Genomic DNA, 19,321 nt, shown 5'->3' with positions numbered 1-19,321 from the left:
TATTCTAATCAGCTACAAGCTCTGATAAAGGAACAAGGAGAGATACAGCCAAAAGAAGTGAAAGTAAAAAAGAAAGTTTCCCAAGTCCTATGAAAAACTAAGTAAACCCTTGGTGCTTTTATAGGAATTAAGAGTACAAGTAGCACTCAGGTGCTGCTAAACAAAAGTGTTCGATTAAATCATATCACCAAGTGGAAGCATTTCTATAAAGTAAAAGTTTATAAAGATTTTACAGGTAGAAGTAAAGAAAAGACGGTATTGCAATGACAGCGCCAATGCCCAGACCTTAATCGGATCGAAATGCTGTGGAGGGACTCTAAGAGAGCTGTGCATAAATGAAATTTCTATGAACAGTATTAAGGTTGTAAATAAGAGTGGGCCAAATTTCTTCCAAAACAATGTGAGAGACTTATAGTCATAGAGAAAGTAACTACTTTATTTCTGCTAAATCATAGGATTTACTTCATATATGAAAGGATTCCATAGAGTCCTGTGAAAACTTGTCAAATGTCTGTATATGCAGAGCATTAATAAACCTGGTGCCTACCATGCACATCTTAGGACTAACGTAGATGTTTTCGTCCAAATATTGAAATCCGAATGGGATGAGTAGATTGGCAACGTCCTCTTCTGTGTAGCAGTCAGCATATTCATCATATTTTGGCAGGTAGGTGATTAACAACACTTTATTTGTAAACTGGAAAAAAAGTGATGGTTTGGGTGATTTTAGATTTTTAGATGAAAAAAAGTTGACATATTAATTTTTTTTACATTAGTACAAAAATACATATAAATCCAGGTCTGTTTAAAAAAATCATCACTCCTATTTGTAAAAGCTTTACATTACTTGTATACTCTTCATTGTTTACTGTGTTATGTTCTTATGTTGTTTTCCATCTCCGTATTGAGTAAGTAATGAAGGGATATTGTGACGTAATTGTATAGACCATAAAGTTGGGGTAGGTGTAATGAGAGTAATGTGTTTGCAGTAATGAGTAGAGGATGGAAACGCTTTTAGGTTTCAAGACAGAGGTAACCAGTGCTACAAAAACTATCTGCAAAGATATAATATATGAGACACATATAATAGTGTCTCAAAGGTCAAAGGAATGTTACTCCCTGGGACCAACTTGGAATTTACCTGCGTAATGTAAGCTACATAGGTACATACATAAGGTAGACTGTACTGGACAAGACTGTCCATGTCAGTCTGTGAATCTAAATCTATCCCTCTAGAAGACAATAAACCTTTCATAATGCAATTGTTAAGAGGACTATAAAATATTTAAGCATAATACTAATTAAATGACACCTGTTTTCATTTAATTGGAACACAGGTGGATGAATTGACTAAAAAAAAAAAAAAAAAAAAAGCTCACTATTAACGTTATCTACAGTGCAACTGGCAGTAATTACAGTGCTTAAGGTTTGATGGTGCTGAAACATCCAGTGGCATCAGCCTTATTGATGTATGACAATGTAGGGGTAATACATTAGACTCGAGACTTCAGCTTTTGATATTAGCAGATTGCCAGATTTTGGATAGAAAACACAGAATTGGGTGATTGTTTGCTTTCCATTTTCTTAGGTTTTATTACTACTCGGTTAGTAGTTAGCAAATGTTTGCAAACAAGCTGCTATCTGTCATCCAAACTGCACCAATCTGCTACCTATAGGGAAATTGTAAAGAGGTTTTGAGTCAGCACACTCATTGCAGTTGATTTCACCAGGGACCACTCACAAAGTAGTAGTGGAATAAATTTCCCTTGTGAGCATGTTTTATTTTTTTATTTATTTATACTATCTGTGCTCAGTGGTTATATCATATCCAATATAGTGGCTGTCCAAATGATCTCATTTGAGAAACCTGATAACTCTTCTTTCAAAAGCCCATAATGCCATGATAAGTCCCAGAAGTCCCATAATAATAGGCCATAATAAGTTGTAAGGTCTTTAAAAACCTGTTGATAACCTGTATATTACTACACTTCACACTATTTAGGGTATTTTCTTTGAGTGTCATCTAAGAATGATGAGAGTGAATGTGATTGAACCAATGTATTAAAGAACGAGATGCAACTCCTAACATATTTGTAAAATGGGAGCACATGTTTGAAACTTAGTGATGAATGTAAGTGCTTTAGAGAAAACTTACATTTGGTCTTAGTGCTTTCCTAAAACTTGAACAACCTGAAGTGAACTTTGTGTACATTTCGTCCAGCTTCTCCCCAACAGTCAGGGAGGTAACAGTGGAGTCTCCTGTATTTCCAGACTTCAGTGGTTCTGTGTCTTTTGCCTCAACATTGGCTTTGGTGAAATCCTCCTGCTGCATCATCTCATTGGATGTTAAACTTGTTGTTGCACCAACCTCGTCTTTGTCGTCAGATACCACTGCAGATTCTTGGGCTGCCGTAATCGAGCCTGTTTCTGCTTCAGAAGTCACCACTGAGCACCAGCTTAGCTGAGAGATGGTTTCTGTGACTTTATTTGGTTCAGTAACGTTCGTGTTTGTAAATGTTTCCACCTGGCCTGATTCAATGGGTGCAACCACAGATTCAATAGCACTGGTTTCACATTCACTGGACTCAACTGTTTTTTCAGAGCCACCATTGTGAAGCAGAACTGAACTTCTGAATGGAGGTTTTGAAGCTGCTTCTTTTGCCTCAACCAACTCCACTCGTCTTATTGCAGGCACATTACTGTTTTTTGCTGTTTTCATTTTTTTTACAAAAAATGAGACCAACAGAGAGGTAATCCTTTCTGTGGAAGTGGATTCAGTGGTTTGAGGTGCAATAATACCAAACTTGGAAGATTCACTGTGAAGGAAACATATAAATGGAAAAAATGAGACAAAAATAGAGAAATACAAGGAAATGTTTTGAATGATATGGTCAACTATGTCAGACAGTCCTTCCTTTGTAAGGCTTTATATCCAAACATATGATTACTAAGTGGAAGTCCCATTCAGTCCACTTGCTATTGTGCCTCTGCGATGCACGCTGCTTCACTACTCCGGTGTTTTAAAAAGTAACAATTAAAACCTAAATTTACCTTTGGGGAAGTATATGAAGTTGCAAGGAGCCACATCTAAAAGTCAGAGTTAACAGTAAAGAAATCCCCAACTATTGGATGGCCCCCCAATGAAAAAAAACACTTTGGCAACAGTGGGAAGGAAGAACTTCCTTTTAACAAGAAGAAACCTTCAACAGAACCAGGCTCAGTGAAGGGCAGCCATCTGGTGCTGTTAGGACTGAGGTCTGATTTTTATTTTTAAAGACTGATAACTTTTTGATGGCACCTTCTTATACCTGCAGAGTTTATGCTAAACAAACTGTGATCTAAGTTAATAATACTGATTCCTTGCTGTGATTAAAATAAACTTTAAGCACTTTTGGACTAAATATTGATTGTAATAAGGTACAAGTTAAAAAGGAGGAACAGCAACTATAGCAAATTCTAATTATATTGAATCAAACAAATTAATTTTTCCCCTCTCACAGAGGACACAAAATGCCGCTGGTATAAATGAATATTTATAATTATGGGGGGGGGAAAGAGTACATGTGAGGCATGTCTTACTGCTGAGGGCACTTCTTTTGCTCTGTTGTACAAGTTAGAAGAGGTCTCTTAGAAACAGCATCCTTAAAAAAAAAAAAAAGATTTATTTTGGATTACTCGGATTACCGATTGTGCATACTCTCAAATTAAAGACAAATAAAGATAGAAGAGGTTAAATACCTTTCCTTTCACAACAGCGACTTGCACTCCTTTCACACTGAGTTTCTTCATTTTTCTCAATTTTTCAGCATCTTCCTCCCTCTCAAAACACGCGAGTGCCTATATATAAACATCCAAGATGATTGCTTACTACAATTATGAACATCAGCTCACAACGTATTCACTAACAAATTCCTAAATTTAAAAGGTCTTTGGAAGTCTGCTTTCTTTAGTTAGAATTAGGCATTGTTACGTTTATTCACTTTCTTTCTAAAGTCTCAAGCCTTTAAAAGCCACATCCAGTGAGTTACTGAACTGCTGTTTTAGCCCTGCAACAGTAACTTGCACATGTTGATCCAGAGCAGGAAACGATATTCCAACACAGAAAATTTAACCCTTTATTGATTACCTGTAGAAGTAACTTTACGTTGAATAACAATAACGTTTTGTTTGACACATTCTGAAACAGATTCAACAACTTCAAGATGGCTCTTAAATTCTGATTGGGATTTATACATGCAAGTCATTAACCAGCTTCATTAAGAATACTGACTGCTCAGCATGACACTCTAGACCAAACAGCAGTTCCTTGTTAATGACGTCAGTGCAAAGATGTTTAGGATAAAGATTTTATGCCTAGTAGCAAAACAAAAGCAAAGTAGAAGGGCAGTCATCATCTCCAATATCAGTATAAAAGCAATTGCAAATTTATCACTTAGTGGGTTTCTTCCTCTTTCCATGCTCCGCCACTTCCCACGTAATTAAACTTTGATACCTATCACACACTTTGTTATTGCTGATGTGGAAAGATGAAATGGTACACTTTTACAGCAAAAAGACATACACACTCTTTTTACTCTAACTGTACATACCTGCAGTTTGGACCTAAACAATATAACTGACTTGGTTTTTCCAAAAAAACCCACAGCAGCAACCACATCATTGTATGAAACTGAATCATAAATCCCTTCCAGCTTCACCATGGTTGGAGGTAAAGGTTTATCACACTATGAAAACAAAACAAAACAAAACAGAAAAAAGACAAAGTTACACCAAATATAGATGTGATCATGACAGGATGAATCCAGCTGTTTTTTAAATATATTATTTGTTGTAGATGAACACATCTGTGTCCAGCCTTTACAAAATCAGCGGCAACTCCTGACACATTGTTACTGATCAAGGCATTGAGCAGTGACTCACATAAACAAAATTACCATATGTTAACTGCCTGTAACCAAACAAACACACCAACCTTGGGTTTTGCAGAGAAAATTGCCCATCTCTTCTGGAAGATAGGTTTAGCTTCGGGGGTCTTGGAAGTCAATTCCCTCCTTGCTGGACGGCAGGATGACAATGAAGGGGCAGCAGTTGATAATGGCTCATCCAGTAAGACAGGAGCCAAATTTTTCACCACCATCTCCAAGTCAGGCTGTTCGGGCAAAGACTGAACATCTGCAGGGACAACGATGGCAGAAAAAACAGCCTTTCACTGTACACTACAAGGGAGGTGTCCAATATGATTAAATACAGAGCTACAAAAGCACTTTATTGAAAACAACACAAGTTATTTATTGTTATTAAGTCAATTTTAAAGAAAACACAAAAAAATCTCTGGTTGAGGCTGGTTTCCTCTATCTTTTACAGTATAAACTAGTAATATATTTGTGTTTAGCAAGTGTAAATTAACCACAGAATAACCAACTTGTGCACTTGGTTAACTTATAAAATACAAAATGTTTGCAATTTATCAGACCTGGAGTGTCCTGCAACTTCATTGTACTTTTCAATTTCTTTGGTTGAGGGGATGACCTCTCCATTGATGGCTGTCTTTTAAGGCCTCTGCTAAGTTTCTCATCTCTTCTTCTCAGGTCAGACCATTGCTCATGGCTCCTCAGGTCTGACTGATGACGGTAGGAGTTGGGGGTTTTATAACGTGGTGAGCTGGAAGGACAAATCAAATTCAAAATTTCTAAAAATGACAAAACGGCTGAAAGCGATATTAGCAATATTTCTGACATATAAAAATGCTGATATTAATGTTTGTCTCCAACTAGTGAGTACCTGTGAGTATGTCTGGAGCTGTGTGGGGATCGTGATCCACACTTGATTTTCTCTCTTCTACCCTCAGAGCTGTGGTGGTGTTTGTGAGGGCTGTGTGAATGAGAAGAATAGCTACTAGGGCTAGCCCTTCTTTCATTTGAGCCATGCCTTTGGCGTGGGCTGTGTGAGCGAGAACTCTCATGTCTGGTTTTCTGATGACGATGCTGGTAAGTTTCAGCAGATGTGGAGGGCGTGGGATTGTTTTCTGTGCCTACATCACTAAAGGATATTAATAAAGAAATGAACGGGTAAACAAATAAAAAGGAAATGCTGCAAAGCTTCTGTGATTGGTTTTTGCCTGATGACAAATATTGTTACCTTGACAATGGTACTACACTACCATCCCACTCTGGGTACCAGTGGGATGAAAATAAAATTTAGAAAAGCTATTTCAAACAGCAACTATTAAAAACCAAAAGCAACTACAGGAGGTATCTTAAAGAATGGCTTCTGAAATAACTGATTAACCCTTAAAGATTATCAACAATGTTTTTGGGTGGCTCATATTCTGTCAAATAAACTGCTTTAGAGGTACTAAGGTATGGAACATATAGCACACCCTAGAAGTAGTAAAATAAAATTACATCAGGAGGTTTCTGTCGAGTCTACCCCACAAGGTCTGGAAAAACTGTGATTCTCACTAATCAATCAAAAAAAAAGGACAAAGATCTTTAAAATTTGTAGTTAAAAGGAAGAAATACTGACTGAATCTGGAGGAGTTTGCAGTTTTCAGTATGAATGCTGGTATTCTGGTGTGAGATCCAATCCTAAGACACAGAAGACAAGAAGAAATGTGGTGTTATCAGTTTTAATGCCCCCAGCCTTCAGTTCAGTTACCATCTGAAAACACAAATAAACACAACTGTGGCCTCAAGTCCCTTACGGCTCAGTCATACTAAAATGCAGTAGTAAAAATAGCAGGGGAGAAAAAAAACACTGCTGGCCATCCAGTGATTGAACTGATTTTAATTTAGGTTTTTTTTGGTCCAAGTAGTTGGTTTCCCAGAGGTTGAGTGTGCAATATCCTAAACCTCTGTGTGGCCATCTTTAGTCACAATGTAATTACACAGGTTGCCCAATGGAAGGTAACCAGTTTACAAACAACTACAGTCTAATATGGATTGACTGACCCATGATCACAAATTGCCTGTGACTCATTTCTTTGCAATAAGGTTGGGAAACGGTTCTAGTTATAGTCCTACATAAAAGCTGTTGCCTATATGACTTGGAGTTAGGGCTGGGCTATATCATACTGTTCACGGTAATACCGGTGTAATGTTGGGCAACGATAAGAAGATGAAATATCGCGATAGAATATGGGTGAAACGCGCATGTGCAGTGCCTTTGTTTACATACGCACATGGCGGCAAAGCAGAATGAGAATAGCGAAAGTGGATCGTTGAATGAAACGGATGAACCAGAATAGGTTTGTAAAAATGCTGCAACTTCAGTGGTGTGGAACTGGTTTGGCTTTCAACCATCAGATACACAACAAAGCACTATTTTTGGTAGAGCATGCTAGCGGGCCATCGTTATTACCGTGTTTATTGGGAAATATGGCACAATTAAAATCAATCCTTTGATTCGACAGTGCACCTTATAATCCCGTGCGCCTTATGTATGAATTCTGGTTGTGTTTACTGACCTCGAAATGATTTTATGTGGTACACGGCGCTTGAAAATCTATCAAATGTTTCAGTACGACTTTGCTAAGCTACGAAGCCGCACCGCTTGATGGATTGTCGGAGCATTACGGCTATCGTAGGCAGGAACCTCGCGGAGTGATACGTACGGTGCTTCAACATAATATTACCGTATTGTGTGTGTATAACCTCTTTTTAAGTTTTGTGGATATTATACATGGTTATGCTGAGGACATGTTGGCCAATTTCCACTGGAAATGCCTTTTGGTTAAACTGTCAGCAAGGATTTGCATTTGCACTGTAATTTTTTTATATAACTTTAATGCACTTAAAAAAGCTGCTTGTTTAAGTGAAAATACATTGATGTTTTCTCTTTTTTTTTGCACTAATAAAGTTGTGGAGTTGTAAAGTATTTTGTCTAGTGTCAATTATATTGTCAGTTATATTGTTATCGCAAATTTTCAAATGTATATTGTGATAAATATTTTTGGTCATATCACCCTGCTCTACTTGGAGTTACATTGCCACCCTGCAGAAACTACATCTGTTTGTGGAGGAAACTTCTGTTTCAGAATTATGAGGTTCTGGCTGAACTCTTAATGTAAATTTAGGTTTATGTACATTTCAGTTTATATAGACAGCAACAGATAAGCGTTTTTCTATCATTTATCTCAGTTGATTGGCATATTACTACAATGAGATGGAATATAATTGCTAATTTGACCCCATTCACACACAAATTGGTAGCAGAAAAGTTTTGTCTTATTGCCACTTTGTTATAGTATTGATACAGCAACATTTTGAAGACAGCAACTGACTTAGTAATCCCCATCTTCGAAGCAACTATTTCAAAAGCAATGTAAATTCATTGTACATGGCCCAAGTAATTTGAGTTGTACTGCAGTCTCCTAACACTGTTTTGCCTAGTGTGACTGCAGCATTAGACAGTCAAATTTTGTTCATCACTATGAACAAAATAGTTCATAGCGTTGCATAATGCCCTGTGACATTATGCAACACTAACTTGGACGTATATCCAGGTTGTCAAGGAAACAGCACTGAGCAATAAACCTCAAAAAGCATGTCATACATTTGTATAGACAAAGACTTTGATTAGATTTTGAAAAATATGATAGATAATAATCATAGAAGTAACTACAGTTCAGTCCATAAGTTTTTGGACAACTGCTAAATTTTTGTGATTTTGCCTCAGTACGCCACTAGATTTGATGTGGCTGAATTCCGATTGATTTTCAGACTTAATTAATTTATCTCAAACTTTTTCAGAAGCTCAAAAGTAACTGTACAAATGCACATAGTCTTAAAAGATAATGACTTCCTAAAGTCCTGAACCCATACGAACTCCCAAATACTGTTTTCTTCTTTGAGATTCTCTGCCTTTACTGCAGGCACCTTCAATGGCTAATTGTTTGTGTGTCTCTTTCTTTTTTCAATACCTATTTTCTTTGCCTTGAGAAATTCTTGAGTTATTTCATTATCCATTTGCACTGTGAAAACACTATCTTTGCAGTTCTGCATCTATTTGGCTAAAAATTGAGCGGGGAGTACAGCACTGTACAATTAATTCATCTGCTACCTCAATCAGCAGTCACTGAGAGTATTCGCCTCATTCTACCAGTAGCCACACAACTCCTCTACAATGTTTGTCAAATGTGACATTCTTTGGATCATGAGCTGTTCCTTTCCTCATATTGTTACAAAATTTCATATTGTTTTTGTTAACGGGTACACAGCTTACAGCTTGTGGTGCACACCTTACTGGAATACTTTTTCAGTTTCAGTGAAACAATGTTTAAAATCAACTGAAAGTACCATTTATAGATTTTTATTTCAACAAATAAATAATAAATTTCAACAGCCATCAGTTCTTCCAAATGAAAAGAAAATGAAATTGAAACTCAATCAAAATAACCTAATCTTAAAAAACTTGTCCTCCTAAACAAGGGCAAACAGAGTATACTCTTCCACCCACCTTCATATGAGCACATCGTTGTAAACACAGAGAACAGGTATGTGGAAAGATTTTTGGTGTGGCTGCAGCATAGTCTTGCTTCATGGCCCTTGTTGGGAGAGCCTTTGAAAGCTCCCTGTTTGCCAAGCACTGCTTATTGGAAGATGGAATAGTTATGGTACTTCGGGGGGAAGAAAGTAGAGAAACTGGTTTTGCAGCAGCATTCATGATGTGTTTACTCTGCCTTCTTAGCTGTTGTTGTGTCCACTTATGCTGCTTCTTTTTCATCAGTTCAGCAACCTTAGAGTCTTGTTCTTGAGTTGTACTCTCTTCCTTGGTGTGAATGTAATCATTATCGGGATGCACAACACAGACCACACTGAGAGGTGGCTGAGTTTTTAAGGCTGACTGCTGATATGTCTCTGGTTCTTTAAAGAGAACTAGCCTAGAGACCTCAGACATCTTAGGAAATCTTGAGTCTGTGTCCTTCTTCGGTGGAGAAAAAGAGCTGATGATTTCTCGAGAAGACCGGCTTGGTTGGATCTGTTGAGCTGCATTACTGCCTTGAGAAGTCACACAGACTTGGACTGAGCTCAGACTGGAAACGGTATCCTGCAGGTCACATGGTGAAACCATTGCACTGGTTTTCCCTTCTATCATACTGTTTTGGAGTGGTTCTCTATTGTGGCTGCTACTCTCATAACAGTCCATCAACAACATACTTCTACTCCCACCATTGCTAGCTCTCTTGTCACTGCTCTTCCCAATCTCATCTACAGTATATTTGGCAGTGTGTCCAGAGTCAATCACTTTACTTGGTTGAACAGTAGGTGACATTTCATCCTGCCACATCTCTTCTCCTCTTTTTGTATTTAACCTGTCCCTTTTACTCATACTGGTGGTTGGCTGAAAATCTGGATTTGGTTCTGATTGAACTGCATTTGTACCCCTTTGATTGCGTATTTGTTGTAAGACAAAAGGCAGGTTACTAGGAGTGATCTGGTCTTCGGGGTAAGAAATCAGATATTCCAAGTCTTCTTTTTCAAGTCCAAAATGCAAAAGGATGTTAGCAGCTTCTTCTGATGTGTACTGAGGGTACCTGGACTCTGCCACAGCCACAGGTTTGTCAGGCAGTTGAGAGTCATAATCACCTAAACCTGGAATGGATTGGATATGACATTCTCCTTCACTCAGAGCAGCAAATCTACTGTCGTGACTGCTTTTATTTCTATAAGAAGCCGGTGATGCATGGAATTTAGAAGAAGAATCCTCAATTTCACTTTTGTAGTTTGGCAACCAGTCCATGCCGCTATCAACATCAGAGAGTCTTTGAGAGAGTGAAGACACCGGATTGCTTGTTTCAGTGATTGATGAATGAAACTCATCTCTAGGCGTGCTAGTAAAATGCCTGTCCAGAGAGTCAGCCAGAGTCATAGACCTGTTAGGGTCCCCACTTGCATGTACATCCGATAGTCCATACTGCCCCTGGTTGGAACTTTGTTTCCCAGAGGCATGGGTGTTATCCATGGAATGGGACATGATCTTATCACCCTCCAGAAGGTTATGTAGGGCTGGGGTAGTCAGGAAGGAGGATGCTGCAGTTAGACATGGAGATGGTGTGCTGAATATTGTTGGTAAGGTGGTAGGTCAGCAGGCAACTACAAGAGTGCCATTTATCTATATCAGTGTAAGGTAGATGTTCAAAAGAGTCAACTCCAAGGTAACTTCTCCTCAATCACTAGTGAGATCCCTGGAAGCTCTCAATGTTGTGGCCTTTGTAGAGGCCCTGGAGCAGAAGAAGATATACTATCCCTCAAAAATAACAAAAAGTTGAAAAATTAAAAATGGAAAATGGTGTTATTGAACTGGTGTGGGCGTCAATTTCTTGGATCGATGGAATTCATCATCTGCATGGTCTTGTCCTGATTTGCTCAGTCCTGCAAGATAGAAATGATGTCATCGATATCATGTCAGGGTCTTTTCTGGAAAAAAAAAAAAGAAAAGAAAGAACGACAGACAAAAAGCAAAGCAGGCAAAAGCATAAAATGATAGGTGAAGAGAAGAAAGAAGATCATATGACATAGAGAATACATTTATTTAGTCTTTCTTTCAATGAGACCCACCTAAGTATGTCTGACAAAGTATTTCAATTTCTATCTGTAAGAAAGAACAATGCCAATTATGATCCATTTACTAGTGGACAAACCCCTCTCTTATTCTAAAAGCTTCAACCAGCTAGCCTTGGCCTCTACCATCTCATGCTTCTCTGGCAGCTGGTTGTGGAAATCCTCAATATTGTGCAGTTGCTTTCACAGGGAAGAACTCATCTTACGACTAGACAGACTCCAACTTGACCTCTTGGACTGCAGCTAAAGAGGTATTCCCTTTTTGGGGAGATCTTTAAGTTCTAATTGCACTCAAATCAGCAGATGCAAGACCGGTTTACTTTTCTGAAGCAGAACAAGGATCAGCTGTGATCCAAAACCAAGCCGCTAATTTTACTGTTCTATTCTCAATTTGTCACAAGAAAAATTGGAAATTGCATACAGATATTTATTGAATAAAATATAAACATACATGAAAATACAGAATAAGGCAAACACAGGGTTTATTTAATTGACAATATTGAGTATGACCACAGGCTGAAATGGAGTCGCAAACGAGAGAGAACCTCCGCCGTGTTTTACAGATAGCTGTAAATGATGACTGTTATACCTCTCTCCTGATCTCCTGTGGATACATTGATGACGGGCTGAACAAAAAAATTTCAAGTTTGGATTCACCACTCCATAAGACTCACTGCAACTGACTTCCAGTCCAGTTCTTGTGTAATCTGGCATACCTCAGCCTTTCCTCCCCATTTCCCTTTCTTAAGAATGGCATCCTGACAGTCACCCTTTCCCTGAGACCATTTCTGATGAGGCTTTAGTAAGCAGTAGATAGATCAGCTGAAGTTCCAGATGTATCTCTTAGGTCCTGTGTCAGATGTGTTTTCCTAGTTTTTAGTTTGTTTGTTTCCCACTTTCCTAAATTTTTAAGGACACACTGTATGTATAAGTGTTCAGCTAAAAGCTCTTTGGGAATTACCTTATTGGTGCAAAAACACAGTTTTATATCTGGAAACAGTTTTATCTTTAGCTTTGTTAGTTTCTTCGAGATTGTAAAGAAATTATATAAGAAAATATATTTTTGTGAAAAAGTTCCTATTTTAAAATGGGTCTTTTAACCTGTCTGTTATGAGTTTTTTCATGCGTGAATAATTCATAGATCAGTCTTAAGCAGTGTTGGTCAAGTTACTTGAGAAAAGTAATCAGTAACTAATTACTGATTACTTCCCCCAAAGAGTAATCCCGTTACTTTACTGATTACTTATTAGTAATTAGTTACTTAGTAACTTAGTAAAAAACACGATTTACAACCTGAATAGGTGATAAAGTGATAGATCTTTCAGCCCAATTCTACTTTTTCTGCATAATCCATCATACAAAATGTAATCAAATGGAAACGTCTGTTTTTAAAAACTTGTTTTATTAGTTTTAGTCTTTTAACTTTATGCATCAAGCAAAAATTAAATTATATGCAACATTCTCTGACTGGAAGAAATATTCTTCCCCACACACAACGGACACTAATGTTTTTGTCACTTTTTATGGAATCAAACTCAAAATCAGGTCAGTACTTCCACGCTTTAAACGCTGCACGCTCATACTCTCTCCCGCACTCGATATATTATCCATTGTTGATCTGCACACAGCTGTTGTCACGAACTTCGCACTCGCTTACGTCACTTTCATGACACATTCTCGCAAAAAAAATCACGGTTAATAATCCCTTACTTTACTCGTTACTTGAAAAAAGTAATCAGATTACAGTAACACGTTACAGTAATGCCTTACTGCCCATCTCTGGTCTTAAGTGACTTAGCAAATGTTTAAAACACCTCTGAAAATGGTCAGGTACAAAGACTGGACTGAAAATGAGTGTGAATGAAGCCAATGTTCAAAGCAAAACTTTGAAAGACCTTCAGAAAGTGTGGAAAACTATTGCTTAAGAGCACTTAAAAATGTTAATATAGTCTGGCTCCTTGGAAGCAAAACATAATGAAATGTAGCAAGATGAATAAAAGACATCCCATTTCACATGCCAAGAAAGGAAGTTATTTAAAAAATAAATACATTTTCCACTTACTGCTACAAGATTACCTGAACAACCGTGACATTTTTTTCTATGTTGCCTAATCAGGATTATGCAACCCTGAATATTAATTCATTTCCTACACCAAGTGCACACATCAACATTACAACCTGACTTCTGAGATATAACAGGATCATCTCCCACAATGAGACACTCTTAATTCCTTTAGTAGTTTCATTTCATGGGAAATAAAAATGGCTGCCAAGAAAAAGGTTTTCTGAACACGCCACCTGAACAGACCAGAGGCGCTTACACTGTTGTGGAAGCTTCCATTTAATAAAGCCTGCAGACAAATGGTGAGCAGTAGCTAATATTCTTTCATCAGAAAAGAACAAAAACCCAAGCTTGGTCAGAGAAGCCAACATTGCTGGGGCAGTTGATTGGCAGAGTCTCTGCTTGAGCCCAGAATGACCCTGAGTTTAAATACTTCCTACAAAAACAAAAGGCAGTATGCAGCTGTTTTCACACCTTTGGTCTTCACACTCCCTTGCTATCCCTTACAGTGGTTGAAGAGACAAAAGGCTCCACTACCTTTAGAATTGTCTGCTTTTCCTCCAACTTCCTGAGATACAATCACCCGGCTGTTCAATGGCATGAATGTGTTAGACGTTGAGACCTTTGGAGAATGTGAATAATACATACAAAAATGCGGTGGTGCATTTTCCACAGTGACAAGCCAAAATGCCTGCTGTGGAAAAGGCCTTTAGTGAAACATACCACACCCCAAGGGCAGGGCAGGACACAAGACTTACTGAGGGTGAGGGGCAGACAAAGGGCAAATGCACACTATCTTAAAAGGAGATGGGGGACAGGGTGTCAGCACCCCTGGCCACTGTACCAGTGTTTTTCCTATGTGGGAGTGTTTTACTGTAGGGGGAGGAGATCAGAGGTTATGACTTGTGTGGAATTCTTTAGATCAGCCTTTAGAATAGGACTGCAGTGTGCTGATCTCCAGATGGACCTATAAGAGTAATGGGAAATAAAAGTATTGTGTGAAACTTGGAAACATCTCTGCGTGATCTGTGATTGTCCTGCTAAACCTCAGTGCTGCGTTCAATACTGTCGACCATAATATTCTATTAGAGCGATTAGAACGTGCTGCAGGTATTACAGGTTCTATTTCTCTCTCAATATCTGACTTGATTTAAACTTTGCTGATCAACTGGGCGTTTATAAAATATGCTGCGGCAAATAAATTAGCAGAAAAATAAATGGCCGAAGCCCCAAGATTATCTTAAAAACACTGTTACTTAAAAACAAAGTATTGGTGTTATTCCAAATTTATTTTCACTCTTCTCATTTGAGCTCAGAGTGCATTAAGCTTTGACTGGTGAATTGAAATGATATTAGCAAAACCTTATCTTTCTGTCTGTGTAATAGAGCAAATAGAGGCTAGAAGGATTTTTCTTTGGTTCGATCTTACATAATGTCTCTCAGACAAAACATAATGAGTGAGCAAGAAAGAACCCAAAGCATTGTTACCTGAGCTTTTCAGTCACTCCACCAGATTTAAGAAAAAGATATAACTCACAAACATACAAAGACAGAAGTGTTAGTCTGTCAGGTGTGAAACACCTTCAAACTGCTGCTGCTTTGCCGTTGGCTTCCCCCATGTAATAGAAATTTGTTGTTCTGACGTGTCCTGATATCCTGCACTGTATGCTGAAAGCAGGGAGTACACCAGAATCCTCTTTCAGTTTTGTTTCACGGTCAGTACACCGTGCAGCTGCACCTAGTTCTAAAACAGCTGGGCGAAGACAGCACAGTGAAAAGTTAACAGTCTGCTACATCCTTTGCATCCCTTTAAAAGAGGTTTTCTTTGTCTGATCTGACCCCTTAAGTCAGATTGCAACCACACTCTCCTGCTACCTGCTGCTATCACACATGAAAACATGCAACCAAAGCAAACAAAACAACTCATAAATTAATAGGCTGGTTCTCAGGAGGATATGTGGGGGAAACCATTAATACCATTAATATTTGTACATTTACAGTCAGATGACATACCAACACAGTGTTGCTCCATCACACTCACAGAGAAAAACAGGAGGGAAGATTAGGAAGAGAGACTAGTGACATAACAGAAATACAGCTTTCTTTAATTTTTTTTATTTTATTTTGAAAAACAACATGTTTTGCTGTCATTTCTGCTCAATGGGATTAAACTGATGCAGTTCAAATAAACTGAGTTTCAGATCCCACTGATTCTTCTGAGACAGTATGTTGAGCTTAATCAAACAGAGCCTGAGTGTATTTATTCTATTTATTGTTTTTTGGTAGAGTGGTTTTATTCTGGCCTTGCAAGAGTGGCAAATTGTCGAGGGTGAATGCTACCACTCGCCCTATGGTAGCTGTGACACGGATACTAATTTTGATGTTTACCACTGTGAGCATCCCCTTTTTTTTAACATGTTTCTCCAAAACCTGTATATGCCTTTGATGACAATGGTGCCTTTCCAGATGTGCAAGCTGCCAGTTCCATGGGCACTAATGCACCTCCATACTGTCAGGCTTTTGAACTGAGTGCTGATAACAAGGCAGATGGTCCTTGTCTTCTTTATTCAGAAGGACAAATTGTCTATTTCAGATTTGACTCATCTGACAGCAGAACGTTTTTTCCACTTTGCCTCAGCCCATTACAAGTGGGATGACATGTTTACACATGGCTCCTTCTTTTAATGAGCATGCTTTAACCTGCATTTGAGGACTGTATGCTGTGAAGCACATATGTGTTAATGAGATTTGAAAACCATTGTATGTGTTGTTTTTAAACATTTTGTTGTTTAAATTTTTTGCAGAAATCAAGGTTGTGAAAGACAGTGATAAACTGTGAAACAGCAGAAACCTTATCAGGCATTCTGGGAAAATGCCCATGAACCTAATGACAATATGTGACAGAAATGCTTACTGATTATCAATGATGCACTTACTCAAGGCCAAATTTTCCCAAAAGTTTGAACTGCCAGGAAACTCAATAGTAGACAAACCAAGCAAAAACACCCAGGCAGAAAATGACGACTGCAAAAGAAGTCCCTAACTCATGTGTCCCCTTCCCAGGCCAAATTATAGAAAGACAAATTCTTTGAAAAATTGCAAGACATAAAAAGTGGGTAAAAGTCACAGTGAAAAGTGCAATGCTCGACTCTTTTCCATTGCACATCTGGATAATCCTATTGAGCAGTAAATGTAAACTATTAGGTTATTTCTGAATTATAGTTTGAGGTCAGTACAGCCTCCATCTGTTGTCAGATGATCATAGTGTAAATCCAGCTTCCTGCTTGCTTAAAGACAGCACTTAGGCTGCCTCTTACTAAAAGCAGGGTGCCATCGTTTTTTAAAATCAGTTACATACTTAGATGTGCTTATAGATGTTTAGTGTGCTCAATATGTCAATATGCAAGATTTTGAATTACAACATATTCTAGCAGTCTTTACATAGCCCATCATCAGTCATCAGCTACAGACTACAAAGTAACTAATTTTGTTAGTGTTCAACGTAAACATCCAAGGTAGGAGGTAATGGTTAGCAATGTTTTATAATTAGCAGTAATTAATATTGATGAAATGTTTTTTATTTGAATTTAGAAGCAGAACATTGGAGGTTATCCAAGTCTTTAAGACTTTCCTGCAGTTTAACTAATTACTGTGTGTCATCTAACTCTATGGATGGCTAAATCTTGGGATCATCTACATGGAAATGAAAATGTATACTATGCTGTAGAATGATATACTTTCCTGGGGCAGGATTGTATGTTAAACAGCTAAAATAAACCATAAACGTTATAAGTTGAGAGGTTAAAACTGTCAGTCAACCACCACTACAACTGGCAAAAAACTGTCCAAATAAGATCTAAAACACCAAACTCAACCATTATTACTTATTATGAGGACTTAAAACAAGAAACACTAAGTATAACGTATAAATAAAGAATGATATCAAATGTACATGAGGGACAGCGCGTAAAATGCTAGCTTGAGTATACAAATCAGATGCTTAAAATGTTTATTCCAGTAGAATACTTTTGCAGAAAGACAAATCTTACATAGGCATCACACACATGGGCAGAATACGGCCTAAAGGCAGAAAACGAACCATTCAGTAAACCCCACGCTGTTTTAAAATGAATGACACAATCTCCAAAACAACCTCATATCTAACGCACTTCCAGTATTGGAGACTCCACTCATAAGACAATGCAAATGCTCATAAATAGTAAATAGTGGGCTAAGATTTTCTTCATATAGTGATGCAAGTCCTTATCCATTTTAGGGTCATGGTGGTGCTGGAGCATATTCCAGCTGGGTCAGAAGTACACCCTGTATTTGCAGCATAATAACTTGTGTTTCATCACTGGTCTATGCAATAAGAAACTGGTACATCTGAAAACATTTTCAGTTGCTTACTGTCTGGCAAACTTTTGACTGTAGATTGATCTGACACGTAAAGTTCAGTATTATTTAGCAACATGTTTCAGTTCACCACTAGGGTGCTTGACCCTTCACTTAGAATATCAATTTGAACGTGGACCTCCGGAGAAGACCTAAAAACTTCTTAAAAACTCCAACAGGGGTGATACCTTATTTTTAACCTAATCATAGTTTAATATTCACGTTTCATTTGACTTTATTGATCTTTATCGTGTTTAAAAAGGACCTCAAACGCCAAACTCCTGAGCCAAGTTATCAGTGGCACTGTGATAAAGTTAGCCTTACGTTTAACAACAAAACAGACGCGGAACACATTTTTCATAGTTAGTCTAAAGGCTGTAACAGACCAACAAACACCGACTGTGAGTAAAAGAATGAAACTCAGTTTGTTTATGGCTTTTGTTTCCTACCTTTCGTTATGGCTTTGCTTTCCTGTTGCTTTGATGTGCGGAAACTTCCTCTGCTGTCTGTTCCGGTTTGAAAGACGAGCCTTCAAAATAAAAGCACGACCTCTGAAAGACGACGTTTCTATGACCCCCCCCCCCACTCCACACACACACACACACACACACACACACACCTTAGACAGTAAAGACTAAAAATAGACATCGAAGAAAAGCCGAATAAAAAAGAATGTTGAAAAGAGAGAACTAACCAAAACAATAATATTAGCACAATATGAGCTAATGAAAGAAATGAAATAAAAAGACAGGACCAAGGTGGCTGTGCAAAGGGAAATCCAAATATTTTGTTAGAAATTGTATAGTTTTTGGTGAAGCCCCGTGCCTACTGATCATGTCAACGATGAACTGCGATAAACAAAGCGACCTCCTGCACCTATTACTTTTCACTTATCCAAACCAGGGTCATGAGCGGGGACACTACGTCCATGAACCTTTTCTCTGATCGTTCTCTATTCCTCCTTCCTGGCAGCACCATTCTCAACATTTTCTTTTCATCATATCCACTATTTCTCCTCCGCACATGTCCAAAGCTTTGGAAATTCACGTACAAAGCAGAAGTACCCATTTTTAATAATAATAATATCTAAAGTGATTTAATAATATGGCATAATATATTGTTGGATTAATATTACAAAATCAGTAATAAATTATAAAAACAAATTAAAATAAATTGCATGGTAAATATACTAAATTAGAAGTAGCCAAAGCAACAATTACTTAATCATCTTGATTATCTAATGAAAGCCTTTACACCAGGGGGCAGCCTTGTACCAGTGTTGAGACTTTTGCAACTGTTCTTT

The 19,321-nt window shown here is 37.9% G+C and overlaps 1 protein-coding gene across 6 annotated transcripts in view; it reads right to left on the bottom strand.

Annotated features, from left to right (window-relative positions):
- The window catches only part of LOC146522620 (uncharacterized), a 33,705-nt gene extending 15,129 nt beyond the window's left edge, over positions 1-18,576 (bottom strand). For 2 of the 6 annotated variants that reach the window (XR_014872994.1, XM_085153467.1), the window contains exons 1-11: positions 18,468-18,575; positions 9,457-11,372; positions 6,526-6,587; positions 5,782-6,039; positions 5,474-5,661; positions 4,973-5,172; positions 4,590-4,724; positions 3,739-3,837; positions 3,580-3,641; positions 2,156-2,816; positions 548-697 (exon numbers count right to left, since the gene is read on the bottom strand). Coding sequence is in view for 5 of the 6 variants with exons in the window: in XM_085153467.1 (XP_085009593.1) it covers positions 548-697; positions 2,156-2,816; positions 3,580-3,641; positions 3,739-3,837; positions 4,590-4,724; positions 4,973-5,172; positions 5,474-5,661; positions 5,782-6,039; positions 6,526-6,587; positions 9,457-10,974 (3,333 nt within the window). In the remaining variant the exon portion in view is untranslated. Of the gene's footprint in view, positions 1-547; positions 698-2,155; positions 2,817-3,579; positions 3,642-3,738; positions 3,838-4,589; positions 4,725-4,972; positions 5,173-5,473; positions 5,662-5,781; positions 6,040-6,525; positions 6,588-9,456; positions 11,373-11,558; positions 11,593-18,467 lie in introns of all 6 variants that reach the window. The other 4 variants (XM_085153469.1, XM_085153471.1, XM_085153472.1 and 1 more) reach the window with 4 other exon arrangements.
- Between the last annotated feature and the right edge of the window lie 745 nt (positions 18,577-19,321).

Source organism: Neolamprologus multifasciatus, chromosome 3, assembly GCF_963576455.1.
Source record: "Neolamprologus multifasciatus chromosome 3, fNeoMul1.2, whole genome shotgun sequence".
In the NCBI taxonomy this organism is placed as follows: Eukaryota; Metazoa; Chordata; class Actinopteri; order Cichliformes; family Cichlidae; genus Neolamprologus; species Neolamprologus multifasciatus.
This window is presented reverse-complemented; position numbering and strand designations above follow the sequence as displayed.